At 36.8% G+C, this 19123-nt stretch overlaps 1 protein-coding gene across 1 annotated transcript in view; it reads right to left on the reverse strand.

Annotated features, from left to right (window-relative positions):
* The window catches only part of baiap2l1b (BAR/IMD domain containing adaptor protein 2 like 1b), a 73912-nt gene extending 56573 nt beyond the window's left edge, over nt 1-17339 (reverse strand). Inside the window, exons 1-3 of the mRNA XM_048187124.1 lie at nt 16997-17339; nt 12035-12110; nt 8371-8457 (exon numbers count right to left, since the gene is read on the reverse strand). Of these exons, the coding sequence (XP_048043081.1) occupies nt 8371-8457; nt 12035-12110; nt 16997-17047 (214 nt within the window). The 5' untranslated portion in view covers nt 17048-17339. The remainder of the gene's footprint in view (nt 1-8370; nt 8458-12034; nt 12111-16996) is intronic.
* Nucleotides 17340-19123: the final 1784 nt, after the last annotated feature.

Here is a 19123-nt window from a genome sequence, read left to right on the forward strand (position 1 = left end):
CATAACATCCTTCAGTCTGTTTAAAAAAAAAGCAAAACTGGCAAAAAATGAAACGTGTCAGGAGTGGGCTGATCTCCTGACTTAGAGACTCATGCCCTGATGCACAATGATGATAAGCAGAGGATTGTGTCACTCTAGAAACACGGAGGCTGATTTGCATCTTCCTGGGCTGTGGTTCACTCCTGCTTTGTTTGTGTGTTCTTCCCGAAAGACAACACCAGGCAACAGGTGGGGTCAACTAAACCCAAACACTCCTGACAAAGTGAAGAAATATTTGACCCACTATAAGCATTACATAACAAAACAAGCAGAGAAAACCACATCTTTACCTTTTTGTTGTCCACGCTATCTAATAAGGATAATTAGGGATGAGATGAGAAATATAATGTGTGATCTATTAAAACATACAAAGAATTAGGAATAAAGGAAAGATGTTGAGTTGACATATTTCAGTAAAAACAGACCCGGCATTAAAGGCACAGTATGTAAGTTTGGCCGCTAGAGGTCGCTTATTCAAAACAATAACAAAAGGCGTAGCTTGATAAAGCCGTGAATGAGTGTGGAATCATGGGAGTTGTCGTCTTCACCTCCACAGCTGATGGGGAGCAATCACTGTCATTACACTGGTTAAAATGGCTGATTTCTCTGGGTTTAAACATTGTTGGAACCATTTGGGATAATTCAAGTACACAAGTCAACAAAATATATAACATTGTTCTAGTGGTTTGTGGATATTTAATCCAAAAAATCTTACATATTGTGCCTATAATGGTGCATTAAATCTGTTGTGTCTTTATGTTTTTGTTCTGCCGAGCATTTTAATGGTTCTAAACAGTCAGTGTGATCATAAAATGAAGTGATATAGGGAAGGAGAAAGACTGTTTTGAATGAAAGCACAGTAATATCACAATGCTCCAAGTGTTTTTTGAGCACAGAAGCAGCCAGGGGATTTCAGATGAAAAATAGCATACAAATTCACTTCTCTTTGCCTCTCAGGCTCCCTAAATACAGGCGGTTGAAAACAGCAAGTGCAAACTGATTTTTGCAAACATGGTTATATATTGTCAAAAGTGTCTTGAGGTTAAAGGCAGCAAGAGCAATTCAGGGCTGTGTTTAACTCAACTTTTATACATACACTCATGAACTTCCCATAGTATTTCTCTTCGGGTGAATCCCCGCCACTATTTTGAAGTGCGTTCAACTTCGTCAAGTGGATGAGGAAAGTTTATTTGGACAGACCCTCTACCCCTTGATTTTGACAGAGGGAGCGAGTCTACTTATTTGTACATTTCAGGCAGATCCACAGACCACAATGCAACACGATTGTGACGTCACAATAGCAACTCAGTGATTTACCAACAAATGATCAAGGGTTTAAAGGAACACTCCACTTTTTTTGAAAATAGGCTCATTTTCCAACTCCCCTAGAGTTAAACAGTTGAGTTTTACTGTTTTCTAATCCATTCAGCCGATCTCCGGGTCTGGCGTTACCACTTTTAGCATAGCTTAGCATAGTTCATTGAAACTGATTAGACTGTTAGCATCTCACTCAAAAACGACCAAAGAGTTTCAATATTTTTCCTATTTAAAACTTGACACTTCTGTAGTTACATCGTGTACTAAGACCGATGGAAAATGAAAAGTTGCGATTTTCTAGGCCGATATGGCTAGGAACTATACACATTCCGGCGTAATAATCAAGGAACTTTGCTGCCGTACCATGGGTGCAGCAGGCGCAATGATATTACGCAGCGCCTCGCACAAATGTCTCCATGGTTGCAAGGCACACTCTCTGTGCAAACAGGATAGCGTAATATCAGATTCAATTAACTATGCTAAGCTATGCTAAAAGTGGTACCACCAGACCCGGAGATCGGCTGAATGGATTCGAAAATGGTAAAACTCAACTGTTTAACTCTAGGGGAGTTGGAAAATGAGCCTATTTTCAAAAAAAGTGGAGTGTTCCTTTAAGGCATTCCATTTAAACATATTGCAAGGTTTCCATCAGTAGTGGACGTAAGCAATGACATACATACATCCGAGTGAACAAGACAGAGGGAAGTTAGCGAGGGCATTTAAAAAAAAAAAAAAAAAAAAAAACAAACAAAAAAAGTGTATTTAAAAGTATCCCAGAGGATACAGGAACAGCTGGGGTTTTGGTCATGGGGCACAAACTAATCAGGTCCTTATGATATGAGCACTAAAGCTGCAACTAGCTTTGATAACAGCACAACTTGATAATCGAATGTTTCTTGAGCAGCAAATCAGCATATTAGAATGATTTCTGAAGGATCATGTGACACTGAAGACTGGAGTAGTGATGCTGAAAATTTAGCTTTGATCGCAGGAATAAATTACATTTTAAAATATATGAAAAGAAAGTTATTTTATAATATTTCACAGTATTACTGTTTTTAGTGTATTTCTGAAAACCTTACTGACCTCAAAATTTTGAATTGTAGTGTAAGTGTTAACTGGTAAGAGTGAACTGCAGGGAAAAAACTATGTTGAGTAACTATTAATTCAAGAGAGCAGAGTCCACTTTTTATGTTGTTGTTCTGTAACCAGGTCAACATGAGCATAATCACACTCCTAACATATACACTTAATCTGGATGACACTGATCTAATGTAGGGACGTAAACTATACTGCTGCTGCTATTGCTAGTTTACATTTTCTTTTTTTTTTATTCCAAATGCTATGTTCAAAGTTACTATCATGTTAATGTTACATTTTAAAGGTGCCATAGAATATTAAATTGAATTTACCTCAGCATAGTTGAATAACAAGAGTTCAGTACATGGAAATGACATACAGTGAGTCTCAAACTCCATTGCTTCCTCCTTCTTATATAAATCTCATTTGTTTAAAAGACCTCAGAAGAACAGGAGAATCTCAACAAAACACCGACTGTTACGTAACAGTCGGGATCATTAATATGTACAACCCCAATATTTGCATATGCCAGCTCATGTTCAAGGCATTAGACAAGGGCAGCCAGTATTAACGTCTGGATCTGTGCACAGCTGAATCATCAGACTAGGTAAGCAAGCAAGGACAATAGTGAAAAATGGCAGATGGAGCAATAATAACTGACAAGATCCATGATATCATGATATTTTTAGTGATATTTGTAAATTGTCTTTCTAAATGTTTCGTTAGCATGTTGCTAATGTACTGTTAAATGTGGTTAAAGTTACCATCGTTTCTTACTGTATTCACGGAGACAAGACTGTCGCTATTTTCATTTTTAAACACTTGCAGTCTGTATAATTCATAAACACAACTTCATTCTTTATAAATCTCTCCAACAGTGTGTAATGTTAGCTTTAGCCACGGAGCACTATCAAACTCATTCAGAATCAAATGTAAACTTGCAAATAAATACTATACTCACATGATTAGACATGTTGCATGATGAACATTTTGTAAAGATCCATTTTGAGGGTTATATTAGCTGTGTGAACTTTGTATATGCTGGTTAAGGCAAGCGCGAGCTCCGGGGGAGGGGAGCACAAGATTTTAAAGGGGCTGCAGCCTGAATTGGCGCATATTTAATAATGCCCCAAATTAGGCAGCTAAAAAGATGAATTAAAAAAAAATCTATGGGGTATTTTGAGCTGAAACTTCACAGACACATTCAGGGGACACCTTAGACTTATATTACATCTTTTGAAAACACGTTCTACAGCACCATTAAAAATAATGCATTATTTTGTAAGTGTGTATCTGGAGCAGAAAACAAAATCATTTAAATTTTACCTCAGACCTGGCAAAAGTTTGTTTTCCCTGTCACTCACAGCTTAAAGAAACGTCCACTCGTAAGACGAGCAAAATGAGGGAGTATTTTGACAGAAAAGGTTTGTGTAGGCTATGTCATGTCAACCTGGCATATAAGAATTAATCTTGCTTACAGGCTTGTTATGCTATCGGTTATGAGAGACAATACCGGTGTGACATTTTATACTGGTTTAAACATCATGTTGGTACTTATTTGTCCTGCACTGCCTACTGATTCAGTTGTCTGTCTCTATTGGCTAATGTTGAATGCTTATGTTTACTGTAGAATGATTGTAATCCAAAGCAAGCACAGTGCATGTATATGGCCCATTTTCCAGTGGCATTCAGTATGGAATTTGACTGTTAGATTCATAGATTAAGTAGCTTGTTTGACATGGATAGCTTATACAGACTGTTTTCTTCTGTGGGTTTCTTAGACTACTCAACTAGTCAGTAACAAAATTTCCATTTAAACATTAATGAAATTAGTCGGGCACACATCCCTAGTAAAAGGAGGACTCTTTATCCACTAAGGCACACAGTAGCCGAGCAGGATTGTAAGCGTGCTGCACATGTGCGTTCATGCATTACTTAGCATTTCCACAGTACCAGCAAACCTCCATGAAAACACATGCAGGCATTTGAATGATATTCCAGTGAACTCTACAAGAGCAATTTGATGCTCATCTGTCTCTGGAAGTCTAGGCTGTCAAATGCCACAACAAAACAAGGTGCCTCCTACAAACATCGACAGTGCCGTCATTTTTCTCAGCGAGCAGGACGTCACACCTGTTGGGCTTAACAGTTTAAACACAGAGGACACCTAGATGATGTGCTGTCTTTCGTGCCACTGGTTAAGAATGAAAGCATCTCCATCTCTCTGACACCTGACCTCATTGGGGGGTTGTCAATCTGTCCGTGACTCTCAAGAATATCTAATGTCAGCTCATCTGCCTGAAGGCGGCTCTGGTTTCAGCTCAGCCGAGCACTCAGAGCTCAAGAGGCTCCAGTCGCTGAGGAACACCGGTGACGTGGAAAGCGAGGCCTACGTTTGGACGTTATCTGCCCAAACAGAGGCAAGTTTCAGCTCTTATCGCCTGCGGATAGGGAGGGCATTGTGTTAACAACCACTAATGTGATGTCCAAATGTTACGGCCCTCAAAGGAAAAGGTCGAGGAAAGGTCATCCCGACTAAAAGACGAGCAAAAAGTAAAACTGGAATAACTGATGACTCGTTTGTCATGCAAGAAACATTTAAAATGCTTTAGGGAATCCCAAGAGACTCCAGACATTCACATAATGATACCAAATACCAAACCACTCATGCCATTTCTGCAGTATGCAGTATGTAATTAGTGCGCAAATGATCTGTGTGCACTGAACACATGGCATATTTGCCAAACTGTGCAGTAAACAAGGGAGCTCACTGTGTGCAATACTGTATCCCACAATGCACTTGACTTGACCTAACCTTCCATTTCCAGCTTGACTAATCAACTGAAAATAATACCAGCTGTGATTTTTTTCTCATTCTTCTCATTATCTGATCAGACTGCCAAGAGAAAAATAAAATTGGATTAAAAATGCAAAAAAAAAGAGCAGCCTCAGCTGAAATTATAGTAGTCTATATTGGCAGAGCAGATTTCGCTGAGTTTATCCCAGTCAACACGCACACAAAATCCCTGCATAAGTGTAATCGTGGGTGACCTTGCAAAGTCAGTCTCCTAATTTGCAGTTGGGAAACAGTATTCGGCTACAATTCATCCAACATCTGCACAAGCGAATCTGGTGGAATCTCTCACTCACCTGCGTTTTACAAGTCCTGCACTGGGGTGAAGCAGACCAAAATAACTGGTGTAGGATCAGTTTCCCTTAGACTTAAACTAGGGCTGCTCAAATAAGAGAAGCGGCAGCACGAGCACATGTGAACATCCTCTCCTCCACTTTAATACCAGTTACAGCACGAAATAAACATGAATGAACATCTGAAGGTATGTTAAAATATACAGTACAACGTACTGAAATCTGTATCATATCTTGTGTAATCACTCAATCAGTGTTTCAACCTCGGAAAGACGTCAATAAAACAGCTTGTAAACAATGTAACGTCACATTTACCTCAGAACAACCATATTCAGTGACCGTAAACTTGTTAGTCAGCTAGAAAAGTGCACTCTAGAGAGCAGCATTCTGATAAATATATGCACTGTTACATATTCATTATAATTTTTTTAATGTTCTTCAATATTTAATGCATGTTTGAATGAATCAGTTATGACAGCAATGATTTAAAGGTCACGTTCTTCGTGATCCCATGTTTCAAACTTTAGTTAGTGTGTAATGTTGTTGTTAGAGTATAAATAAAATCTGTAAAATTTTAAAGCTCAAAGTTCAATGCCAAGCGAGATATTTTATTTAACAGAAGTCGCCTACATCGAACGGCCAGTTTGGACTACATCCCTCTACTTCCTTCTTTAATGACGTCACTAAAACAGTTTTTTGACTAACCTCCGCCCACAGGAATACACAAAAAAGGGGGTGTGGTCTTGTTGCGCTCCCACGGAGAAGAGGAAGAGTTGCGTTTGTAGAGTGTGTTTGTCGCCATGTCGTCGAAACGCTGTTATTTTCATCCCGCAGTCCAATTACCTTTGTTTGGCCTTCCCAGGGACGCTGTACTTAGAGATCAATGGTTACAATTTATGTTTAACTCGGTTCCCGAAAATTATAATCCACATGTAAAACTATGTGCAGCACTTTCCGGGCAAGGTTCGCTAAGCTGCTGTCGAATCACAACACAGGAACCGCTGGCACAATCAGAACTCGTTACGCATTTCTGAAGGAGGGACTTCATAGAACAAGGAAGTCATCAGCCCATTTTTATGACAGTGGAAACAGCGGTATACAGATAAGTAAATTATGTGAAAAATACTGTGTTTTTTTACACGCGAAACATGAACATGTTATATTGCACACTATAAACACAATCAAAGCTTCAAAAAAAACACGAAAAACGGGACCTTTAAATGTTTATATTTCAAAAAAAAAAAAAAAGGAATAGAAATATGATTATGTAATTCTAAACTTTATTTATAATAAATACATAATTGAGTGTAATTTAAGTGTTTGTATATAAATAAGTTAATTTAACCTTCAATATTATTATAGTAGTACTGACTGACTCCCATGTGTAGTTTTACAGCATTAGTTGAGAGATTTTATCTTCTAGAAAATTTGCCACGTACTGTACCTGATATACTACATCCAAAATAATTGATATCGAATCGAAAGCATGCGAATAGAAATCGAATCGTGAAAATTGTGTCAATACCCAGTCCTACTGCATAATCTTGCTGTACACATTAAATATAGATTAACCCTTCTTAAAAATACTGAAGTTATTCAGCCAAGATCAGGGAGTGATTTTCCTTTGTCATTTGTTGTTTGACCATTAATGACAGACTGCAGCAGGATTATTAGGCTGCTGTCACTTTAAGAGCTGCACGGATATAATATACTGTTACACACACGTTTTCTTTCTCAACTGTGTACGTTCACTTAAGACAAAACCCACTGCGTATCCAAAGCCCATTTGCTTTTCTGCATTTGGCTCCGACTCGTAGCATACACACAGAAAGCCACCTGGGTAACAGTGTCCCTTTTGTGGCTTAATGCGCTTTTAATAACAATGTTTAATATCAAGCACGTCCCGCAGTTTAGCAACAGTAGACTGCATTTTACAACACTTCCTTATTCGGCTGATTGAAACACTGTATTCATATCATGAATAATATTTTTAAATGACTTTGCATAATAATTCATAATGACTCAATACCACTGAGATTAAAGCAATAAACAATTAATGTATTCAAAATTCAACCTCCTACTCTACAAGAATATTCAATATAAATGCCATTAATTACCTACACATCATGTCCGCACTTGAACTACTAGAGCACCCTCACTAATTTCAGAAGCACACTCAGAAGTTTTGTTCTGGTCCCAGGAAAGCAATGTACTGAAGTCATTTGACAACAGTTTAGCATAGTGTTGTTTGAAATGTTTATTCCATTGCATACATTAGTTTCATAAAGCATTCTGTTTCACAGACAGTTTTTCAAAAAAACAGGCCGTGAATACATGTGAGAGCATGTGCTATCAACGCTGATTTCTCAAACATGACAATAAACGCAACATATCCACCATTATTATGATCTGGCAGACACAATGCCATGCAAACAAACATGCTGAACAGAACTTGAAACTGAAACGTGACTCGGACACATAACATTCTTTATGGCACATTCCTGTACGTTATCACAACAGATTATGACCCATGTTATCTTTAACACGATAGAGGAAATAGTGATAATGAAAGATTACATGTCTATTTGTGTTCAGCACTAATGACAACCAAATGAACTGAAGTGATAGCTACAGTAGATGTTTGTCTTTTGTGAACTCTATAACAAAGACACCATATAATCCTCTTTAACATTTTCACATCTCTACACATGAGAATTGGCGCTATAGGAAGAGTAAATGGAAAAGTTCTCATGCAGTTCTCAATAAAAAGCATTAGCCGTGACTCACCCAGTTCCCTGGACACTGGAGATACGGCTGCGTTCTCCCCGATCTTAGATACAGCATCAAAGTACTGCTTCCCAGCCAGAGCCATGGCTGCAAAGAGAGGATAAGAATGTGTTATTCTACTGAGGTGGAATAGCCAAAGATATTTGTTTCACTTTCTATATTTACAACATGCTGCACATTGTATATTAGTTCTAAAACAATATAGTGGCATTGGGATTATCAACATTCCTAATTTTCCGATTAACAGAAGTGTCTTGTGTAAATTCAAAAATCTACAGACAGGGCTTTTTAAAACTTTTCAAATACTTTTGAGTACATTTAGAGTATAACATTATGATAATATTATTTTGTTTAATCAATCTGTACAAGTTTCAAGAACAATCACAGTAAGATGTTTACACAACACACTTTAAATGCAATTTTCATTATTCTGATTATTCACTAAGAATTGTTTTTTTAGTTTTTTTACCGCCATTATTCACATTCCCGATATGTTGAGTACTGGCCACACTTTTAATCTGCTTACATCGAATGCAACGCATTTCTATGGACTATTGAACATTTTTGACCATCATTATACTGCATTATATTCGTCATGCAAAACTGTCAACATGAACTGTTTCTTTAGCACTCCAAAAATTCATCTGTGTACGTCACAAGCACATGTGCACTTTTTGGTGGAACAGATGTGATTAAAGTGTTTACATGCCCATTTATTGTAGTGTTGTCACTAGGGGTGTAACGATACACCAATGGCACGGTTCGGTTCGGTTTACGGTTTTGGAGCCACGGTTCGGTTTGGTTCGCTGAGGGGGTAGGGTTCATGTCATTTTACCAGCAATGCTAAGGAACAATATTCACTTAACTTAATAATAACAAAAATAACTTGACTTTTTCTTTATTAACTTTGGCTTCACATTTTTAGTGCAGTCAGCATACCTGAGTAAAAAAAAAAAATGAAATAAATACTTCCAATGTAGAATAGTTAGAATAAAACATTTATCTCTTTAGTACAGTCAGCTTAACGGAGTAAACTCAAATTAAATAAATAACTCCAAAACTAGTCAAAAATAAATTTAGTAATGTATTGCGCCGTGATTGTCATGAAAAACTGAGTTGCATAGGTCCACCCGCCCAAAATTAAAGCAATGAATTTAGAATTTAGCAATGAAACAGTTACGACAGATTGTGTCTGCTTTGTCTATGACACGAATTCCATTCCTGTACTCCACTGGAAAACCAAAATGTTCCCACACAAGAGACTTAAATCTGTCCAGGGGACCTGCAATCTCAGGCGGAGCAGCCATCCTGCGTGTGACGCTCACTCCCAAGTCACGTGACATGACATGCACTTGGAAAACATGAACTTTGGAATATAATATTTAGAACAGAATTTAAAAAGCTCTTATTAGTCGTTACTAATGCAATTTAGTCAAATGTATGCAAAGAAAATTTTGATTAAATTAATAGATTAGTTAGTTAGAGATAAGTGACATTTACCTCAACAATGGGCAGCAGGAGGCGTGAGAGTACCGCGGTACGCCACGAGAGTTCCGCGATTCGTATCGTGGGTGGTGTATCGCAATCTTTCGGTTCGGTTTGTGATATCGTTACAGCCCTAGTTGTCACGATACTGGAATTTCCAACTTCAATACGATACCTTGAAAAATATCAATATTCAATACCACGGGGAAAATCGCTGTATACTGTAAACTGTTATATAGATAATTTGTTATCTCAAAATGTTTTTTTTTTTTTTTGGGATAATATGGGTAGTTTTGTTGCAATAGCTTACACACAGCAGAGGAAGGCTTTATTAGAATCATTCACCTAAATTTACGAAAAGAAAAAAAAAAGTGAGTAAACAGTCAGTAATAAAATAAGAACAAATAAACAACAGAATGAAAAGAGACAAATGATTTAAACATGCTTTTAAGTTTTTCAGGTGGGTCTAACAGTAGTATTCGGGTAAGAAATACTACAGAATTTAAAATAATCAAATTTCACTGTACAATTAAATACAGATTAATACTAACAATTGAAGTTTCAAAAGTTATTCAGTCTTGAGCAGCGGGTGATTTTCTCTTTTTCTCTTCTTTTACTAACATGACAGAAAGCAGCAGGTTTATTAGACTGCTGTCACTTTAAGAGCTTATGCACGGATCCAATATACTAAAACGCAACATGTTCTCTCAGCTAATTACACTCCAAAACTGACCGTATTTACCTGAATACTTGGCAAGGTGGGCATTTTGACATATTGTGTATGTATTTGACCGTTTAAGCCTAATAAGCCATGAAAAAGAAATCGATTTGGTACTCGCGAGCTGTTTGAGAACAGGCTTTATGTGCGCGTGCCACTTATTGATCAGTGGTGCGTGTGCTTTTGTTGCGAGTGCGAAACCTGCGGGAATGAGTACATTTATACACAATACAAGCACTATTCAACCAGAGCGAATGAGAAGAGTAAGTGAGAGGAGGCGGTTGTGTGTCAATTCACCGTCAGAGAGAACTGAATGTGCAGCTGATATTGGTGTATCGAAACTGCAGAAAAGGAGTATTAGAACCATTTCAGTTATTTCAATATTGAAATATCAATATTTTTGACAACACTAGTTTATTGTGATTAAAATTGGCATAAGCCACATTTTTTACTACGATTATGGTTACTGCGATTATGAGCTTAATCACATCAACTTAATCACATCAACGAAGTATTGAGTTTAAATGAGGTAAAGTTTAATAGCAATATTGCCTAAATCTCACTATAATCACATTATGGGGGAACAAATAAACATAGTCAATGCCTTACCACTGGGTTTATAGAAGAAAAGGGCAGAGGGAAAAACTTAAACCTTTCAGTCAGTCCAGACACAACAAACTGTATAAAAGGTGTTGTGTTTTGTCTGTGTGTATGGTTATTATGTCTAACCCTGTTCCTCAAGTAATAATACATTTGTTTAAGATTTGATGAAACCTACCCTTTGTTCACTAGACCTGCTTTTTCAAAATGATTTGCAACTCTAATTTAGCAATCTGAAGAAAGGGAGTGGGAGTGAGGGATGTTACACAAAAAAGGAAATCTCCATTCTTTCCATAATTCATCTCTATGTTTTAGGTGCTATTTTGCAAGTATCAATCATTAGATGTACCTTTTGTTTAAATTTGTATTTGATTGCCATTATTAAAAACTTAATAAATTGGAATAATTTTTATTTTCCCAGGAAAAACAGGAGATGTGTCATTTTAGAATGATTTCTGAAGGATCATGTGACACTGAAGACTGCAGTAATGATGCTGAAAATTTAGTGTTGAACACAGTAATAAATTACATTATAAAATATATTAAATTAGAAAATTACTATTTTTACTGTACTTTTGATCAAATAAATGACTTGGTGAGCAGAAGAGACTTCATACAAAAGCATTAAAAATCTTAATTATTTCAAACAATTGGCCAGACGTGTATGGCATTATAAATAATCTGTCAGTCTGCTCTCTGGATATGAGCATTAAACACTCAGTATTATCAACCACTAATAAATAGAGTATAGAGACTCACAAATAACCAAATGTTTCATAAAACAATGCAACCCTACAATTCCCGACAATGCTTAAAATACAGAACAATGCTATATGGAAGTTACTGAAAGGTAAGGCTCACCTGAAACAGCTTTCTCGTAGCTCTTTCCCAGGTTTATGAGGTTACGTAACCCTGGATTGAATTGTTCCATAACATTCTGTGAAGAGGGATTTTAAATAGAGGAAATGGTTAAAATGTTGGCATGAGCAATCCTGATGTAATCAGTCGCAATCATGACATTATGTGGACTGAGGCAGTCCATGAAACAACCTCTTCAGTCCCATTTTAAAATGTTTCTGCTTTAATTTTTGGTGCATGCAGGGGTATATCAAAGTGCAGAATGCTTCTGCTTCTGCCCATAACAACATATTGCATGCTATTGTTATTGTATAGATGATAAACATGGAGATCTAGTATCTACCCAAACCTCGACAAACTACAAACTGTTGAGTTCCAACCTGGTTCAGGTTCAATTTAATGGATAACTTTGGTTTGTAATTAGTGGATAAATAAGTTGTGTTTTCAAATCAACGTAACTCATTTTGTGTGATGAGTTGCACACACACACGCTCTTCCATGAGTCAGAACAAGCTGTTGGACCAATTTCCAGTTTGGTCTTAAATACAGACAATAACACTGAAACCAAAATTAAAGTTTTCATTAAGCCAACTGAAAACTGAAACCGAAAGTCTCTAATTAGTCTTGGGTCACTGAACTTGATATGCTGTTCAGAGTGTCATGATCTCAGGTGAAAAATTGGTCAAGTTGCTCAGCAACAATATTTTTCAGCAAAACAAATTTTAGGTAATCAGAGAAGCACTAATAAAACAACACTGTTTTGGTCAATAATTTTGTCCCTCTGAAACTAATTTGGCTTCTTATTCTTATTTTTGTAGACTTGCCTTAAAGGCACTTCGGTGTTTTGCTAATAGTATTATATACATAATATGCTAATAATGAGTTACTTCAAATGACAATTTATGAATATATTCATGGATATCTTGAGTAGTGGGCAGCAGCTCTTTCCATATGGGTCGGTTTTGATTAAAATCACTTAAAAACTTAGGCCGTGTTTACACTGCAGATCTTGATGCCCAATTCTAATTGGCTGACTATATCCGATTTTTTTGACGACCACCTTACATCTTCTATAAGTGACACATATCCGATATATGCATTAATACTATACACTTGGCAAAACAATGTACTGACCCGGAAAAGCTTAGGCTGAAAAGGAAGTAAAAACTGCGTAAATTGCAATGGATGCAGACGAAATGACAATCAATGATGATGCTTTCTGCACCATCTTTAAAGGTCAGCAAAACACTGAGTTGAGCCTTCGTCCTCCTTTGTGCCACTGAAAAGAGTCATGTGATCGCAGTTGTCCACCTGAGTCGACGTCGCTTTTTTTTAATGACGCACGACTCACATTGACATGGGAATATCCGATCTGTCCGCTTACATGGCAGATGTATCCGATTCATATCAGATTTATTTCCACATATGAATGAAGCCTGAAACCGATTTGAGAATATCTGAATCCACATGCTTTTTTTCCTGCTTACAAATTCGTAGGGTTGCAAAATTTCGGCAATTTTCAAAGTTGGAAACTTTCCATGAGAATTAACGGGAATATATGGGAATTAATGGGAATAAACTGGAAATTTGCAACATTGCAGGTTAGCCTATAACAGGGAACTTAAATGTAGTTGGGAAAAAAACATCTTGCAGCATAATCTTGATTAAAACAACCAGATTTAATGCAAATTCAGTTGAATTTCTACTCTGCGCATTCCTCAATCACACTTCTTACTGCAGGGCTATTGAGGCCACACCCTTGAATCTCTTTTTTTTTTGAGGGGGGGTCATAGGGAGTATGTTATACTCATAGGAGTATGTTATATTTTTTTTTTAACTTGTATTACTTTGCATGCATCTCTGCATATAACCAAACAAAATAATTATATTTATGTTTGCATATTATGCAGTTTGTGTAAATTATCCAAGTTTCCAATTAATTCCTGTATATTCCTGTTAGGTTTACAACTCGGAAATTTTCCACAATTCCCCAGCTTAATTACCCACGGAAAGTTTCTGGAAAGTTTACGGAAATTTTCTGCCATTTTACAACCCTACACGTTCATGGGTCATATCCACATTGGAGGAAAAAAAATCAGAATTGGGTCACTTGAAGCATGTAACGTAAATTTAAATCAGCACGTAATGTAAATGTGGCCTTAGAGAGCCAATCATCAGCTTCACATAACTCTGAACACACATCCTATGAGAGACCTTCAAGAAGAAACTCAGAGTGTGAAATATCTATTCATGAGTCGACCCACTTGATACTTTCTGTAGATGTTCTCACAGGTTGCACATCTCAGGGTTTGAGGTGCTGTGCCAGTTCCTCCTCTGTCAGGAGCGAGAGTGTGTGGAATAAATCTTGAATTCAAATTCATATGTACCGCTCTCCATCAATATTGCAAACTACCTTGAGTCGATGAGTCTGGTAATGATGTCATGGGAATAATAAAGTTTGGACTCAAGTTGAGAACTGCAGGAATCTACTGCTTTTCACAACAAGATCAGTTCCTGAAAAGCACCATGTGTTTTAATAGGTGCCAACGCTGCAATTGTTCCTGGTTTCTTTGAAGGAAGAGAGGAAGCAGAGATTTGAATGAATCACTAGTGAAGTCTTGGGCTTGGTTATATTTACTGAACTTTAAGCGGCATACATGCGCTTACTTAATGCTTACTAATTCATGAAGACGGCCCACTCCTCTCCACTCCCTGACACGTACTGAACCGCCTGAGACTCCCTATGACAGGAGGCACAGCTGATGTTATATTGGAATGAAACTATATTGGAATGACACACTCATGGACAGATATGACGTGGGAGCGGATCTCTGATAATAAACCTCCTCCCAATAAAAGCATTCATTCAGTAGCACGGCTATACTGTAAAATCAGGAACCACAAAATAACTGTAAACATATCCTTCCCGAAAATGAAAGAAAATGTTTTTATATGTCCGTTCTGTTACCCCTGAACTGTAAAAAAACATTTTTTTTTACTTAATAAACTACATTATAAACCCATGTTACACCAAACAGAATTCCCTGATATGTTAAAACACAGCTGTCTAAAAGAATTTCAAATTCAACACTGCTGAAATATTAAAGGGATAGTTCACCCAAAAATGAAAATTCTGTCATCATTTAATCACCCTCATGTTGTTCCAAACCTGTAGGACCTGTCGAACACAAAAGACGATATTTTGAAGAAAGTTGGTAATCAAAGAGTTTCGTTTCCCATTGACTTTCATTGTATTTTGACCTTACAATGGCAATCAATGGAAAACAAAACTGTTTCTCAACATTCTTCAAAATACCATTTTTTGTGTTCCAGAGTAAAGCACTGTAAGTCTAGAGCAGTGGTTCTCAAGATGACTTAAAATGATCTAAGATAAATCAATACAAGCATTAAAATAAGCTAAACCTATTTTAAAAATATCAAGGTTATTTGGTTATTTTTATAACAAGTATACATTGTTCTAGCTATGCCAAGCTCTAAAATATTTTATATGGAGTCAGAAAGGTTGAGATCCCCTGCCATACAGGATAGGAACGATATGTGGTTGAAAAAAAAAATTAAATTATGAATTCATTTTATTCACTTTATTTAAATTTTTGATGTTTTGTCATTATCTGTTGTGTTGTGAAGTGCTCATCTTTTCTGCATTTGTTCACAACCATCACTGTTCTTGAGGATTGTTTGTGTGTCATATGCTGTGGTCTGTGTACCCCCCTTTAAAACTATTAAAGATAGCATAGGTCACTTCACATATTAAAATACCCATGAAATCAAAATGGACATTTTATGGTATATTGCAGGATTTGTTTGTGCACATTAGTATTTTTTTTTTTTTTTTTTAAATTCAGGTGCCTTTAATCAAAATAACTTTCCCTCCTCTTGCAGGACAATGAGTTTACCATCACGAGGGCGGGACAACCTGTCACTCACATGAGATCCACCAATAGAAAAACCACAATTATCCAATCAATTCCCCATGGACAAAATCAAGTCCTTCCCTACATTTTCATGCCTATAAAACTATATAATTACCAAAATGAAATATGGACATAGAAAACTTCTTAAGACAATAGTTGAGAGAATAAAAAAAGTTGAATGTATCACATTGCCTTGACTTTTTATCTTTTGTCAATTTTACAGTGTGGGATCTAATGTATCTCCATGAGTAAAAGTTACTCAATATCAGTACGCAACCTGCGTGAATGTCATGGAAAATGTCGAGAACAAGCCTGGGACATATTCTGCCCCAGAATCATTATTATTAGGCTATTCTTCCTTTTATTATGTAAAAAATAAAAATTTAAAATTAAAGGGTACATTTTAGGATTATGACAAAAACAACAGCAAACACAAAATAATGCATCATATATGAAATGTGATGTTGCATATTGGGAGATTTCCTCACTTTGATTCAGATAATTTAAATTATATCTGTTTGTGCTAATATTAAGCCTATTTTTGGCTAGCTTTAAAGGGATATAAAGCATAGGCTAAATTCACACAAGGGTGGAGTGATAATAAAATACGTCCCCAATAGGCAAAAAACAGTATCAGTATACTTGTGTGACTAAATCCCTGGATGATTTAATCTAGGATTCATATGTGACTCATTTGGGTGTCAATAAATCATTTGACAACCATATGTGCTGTGGTAAAAACCCAATGACAACCCGAAATTTGAATATCCTGAAGAGAATCGTGTTTGTCTTCTTCAGCTTTACCAGCTTAAACATCAAACGACCTAGTTTAACTAAAAGTTTCCTGGCCAGGTTAAAAGTTTCTTAACCAGCAAAATGACCATCTCAATCCAGAAATGTCCTAACTGTTATCGACCTGTTTTGATATGTCTACATATATGTGAATGTTTCAAGCTTATCCTAGCCACTGTGATCTCAACAGGTGAATAATGTTCGTGTTTTGTCGTGAGGCAGGTGTCATTTCTCTCACCTTGTAAGTGCTCTCGGTCAGTTTATTCACCTCCTCAGGGTCGCGCGACATTCTTCTGCCCCTCTCGCGACGAGCGCGCGCACTCAAATGTCGACAATTCGCTTCGCCAAAAACTCTCCGCTCAGTCGATTACTCCAAAATAACTCGGACAGGACAGCACGCTTATCGCCTCCCGCAAGTCCTCATAGCAAGACGGCCGTTAACAAGAGCTGTGCTGTAGATTTCCGACAGAAAGTGACTGCAGTGTTAGTCAGTAGCGGACAGGTGGAGTTGAGCTGAGAGTCTAGGCTTTGCTTTCAAACTTATGAGCGTGTGAATGAATGTGTGTCTGCGACGTCAGGGGCGGGACACAGATAAGGTGAGGTCTGACGCACTGACAGGTGGACTGGACGGATAGAAAAGATAAATGCTGCCATCTGCTGCTTATTGTCGTTATTGCAGACATCTGAACATTCACACAGAACCATTCTTGCTTTCAAAAACATTTCACATACATAGGCTATTAAAATTAATGAAATTCACTTATTTAAGTTAAAGGTGCAATATGTAATATTTTTTGCAGTAAAATATCCAAAAACTACTAGGCCAGTGTTCTATATTTTGTTCACTTGAGTACTTACAATATCCCAACTATTTGTAAATCGTGAGAAAATTGCAGTTTTAACTAAGGGTCCGGGACGTGTGAGGAGTCGCCTGTAAATTGCGTCATACCTGCATTACCCTCGGTTTCCGGTTTTATTTTGTAGAAACCATGGAAACACCAAAGACGCTTTAATATTTACATGTTTTAATAGACAAGGGAACAACTGTTTTGATGTTTATAGACATAAAACGAATTATTGTTATACAGCTCAACATGTTTAGTCTTTTTTTCTCCATCATACAATACGTTTTAAAATTAATTGCATGCCATTTATCAACACAAGCCATCCAGTATTTAATATGATATTCTAAAATCGATCTCTTACTGTCGTGTGTCTCAAACAAGTGTCTCACAGCAGCTGCGGAGCGAACGCACAGAGTAACGTTATAACATCATTTTCAACACACTCAAATGTATCTAATATGATAAACAGAGCTGTGTTACCTCATACTCATGACCAGAAAAGCAGAAGTGGCGCCGGCGACTGTGTCATAATAAAAGTTCTGCTGTGTTGTGCGTGTGTTGTGCAATCGCTCCAGCGTCCTCGTTCAGCTCCCACAACACTCAGTCCTGCTCTGCTTCATACTACAGTAACATTAATAATCACATCCATGAACATGATTTCTTCCCGAGTCCTATCCCTATTCTATTTCCACTGGCTGTGAGGTGGAGACCACATGTCCCAAGATTCCACGCTCAAACTTGGCGTCATCAAGCTACGCCTTTGTTTGAATAGGACTTTAGCGACCTCTAGCGGACAGAAAATATTACATACTGCACCTTTAAGTTAAATGAGCAATTAGTGAACAAGCAGCAAAAACCCATTGTGTAAACAAAACAAGGGTAGTTAAGTAAATTAATTTATATATGACTAATATGACTACTATCAATGTATAAAAAGAGATGAAGAAACATCATTAAGTACAACAAAAATATATGTCGGTTGCTTTTAATAACTCAAATTAGAGCCTTAAATCCTTCAAATAAACACAGGAAATCACATATGCAGGATGTTTTTTTTTTTTTTTTTTTTACTACAACTTCAGTAAATAACTCCATTCAACAGATTAACCCAAAACTGGATATAAATAAAGTAGACCATAGATGACAAGTGACTTTAAAGTGATAGATGACCTTAATGATACAGATTTACAACATTGTTTGGTGCAAAGAATTGCTCATATATTTTTAAATATTCTTTTTTTGACCTACAATTTTCATGCCTTTATTACAATTTATTGTGCTTTTCACTTTTTTCTGCACTTGACATTTTTTGTGCACTTTTCTCTTTTTATATATAAATAAATATGCATATGTCTCAATTCACCTATGCACAAGTATAAATTTACATGTGCATATGTTTATATTCAGGGCCATCGAGAGGTTCAGCTTCAGATATTTTGTCACCATCAGGGGAGTCCATAATAATATCGAGCCAAATATTCTATTCAATGTTCTACCAGAAAGACTCGGGAGGCAAGATA

The sequence above is a fragment of the Megalobrama amblycephala genome, linkage group LG1 (assembly GCF_018812025.1).
Source record: "Megalobrama amblycephala isolate DHTTF-2021 linkage group LG1, ASM1881202v1, whole genome shotgun sequence".
Taxonomy (NCBI): domain Eukaryota; kingdom Metazoa; phylum Chordata; class Actinopteri; order Cypriniformes; family Xenocyprididae; genus Megalobrama; species Megalobrama amblycephala.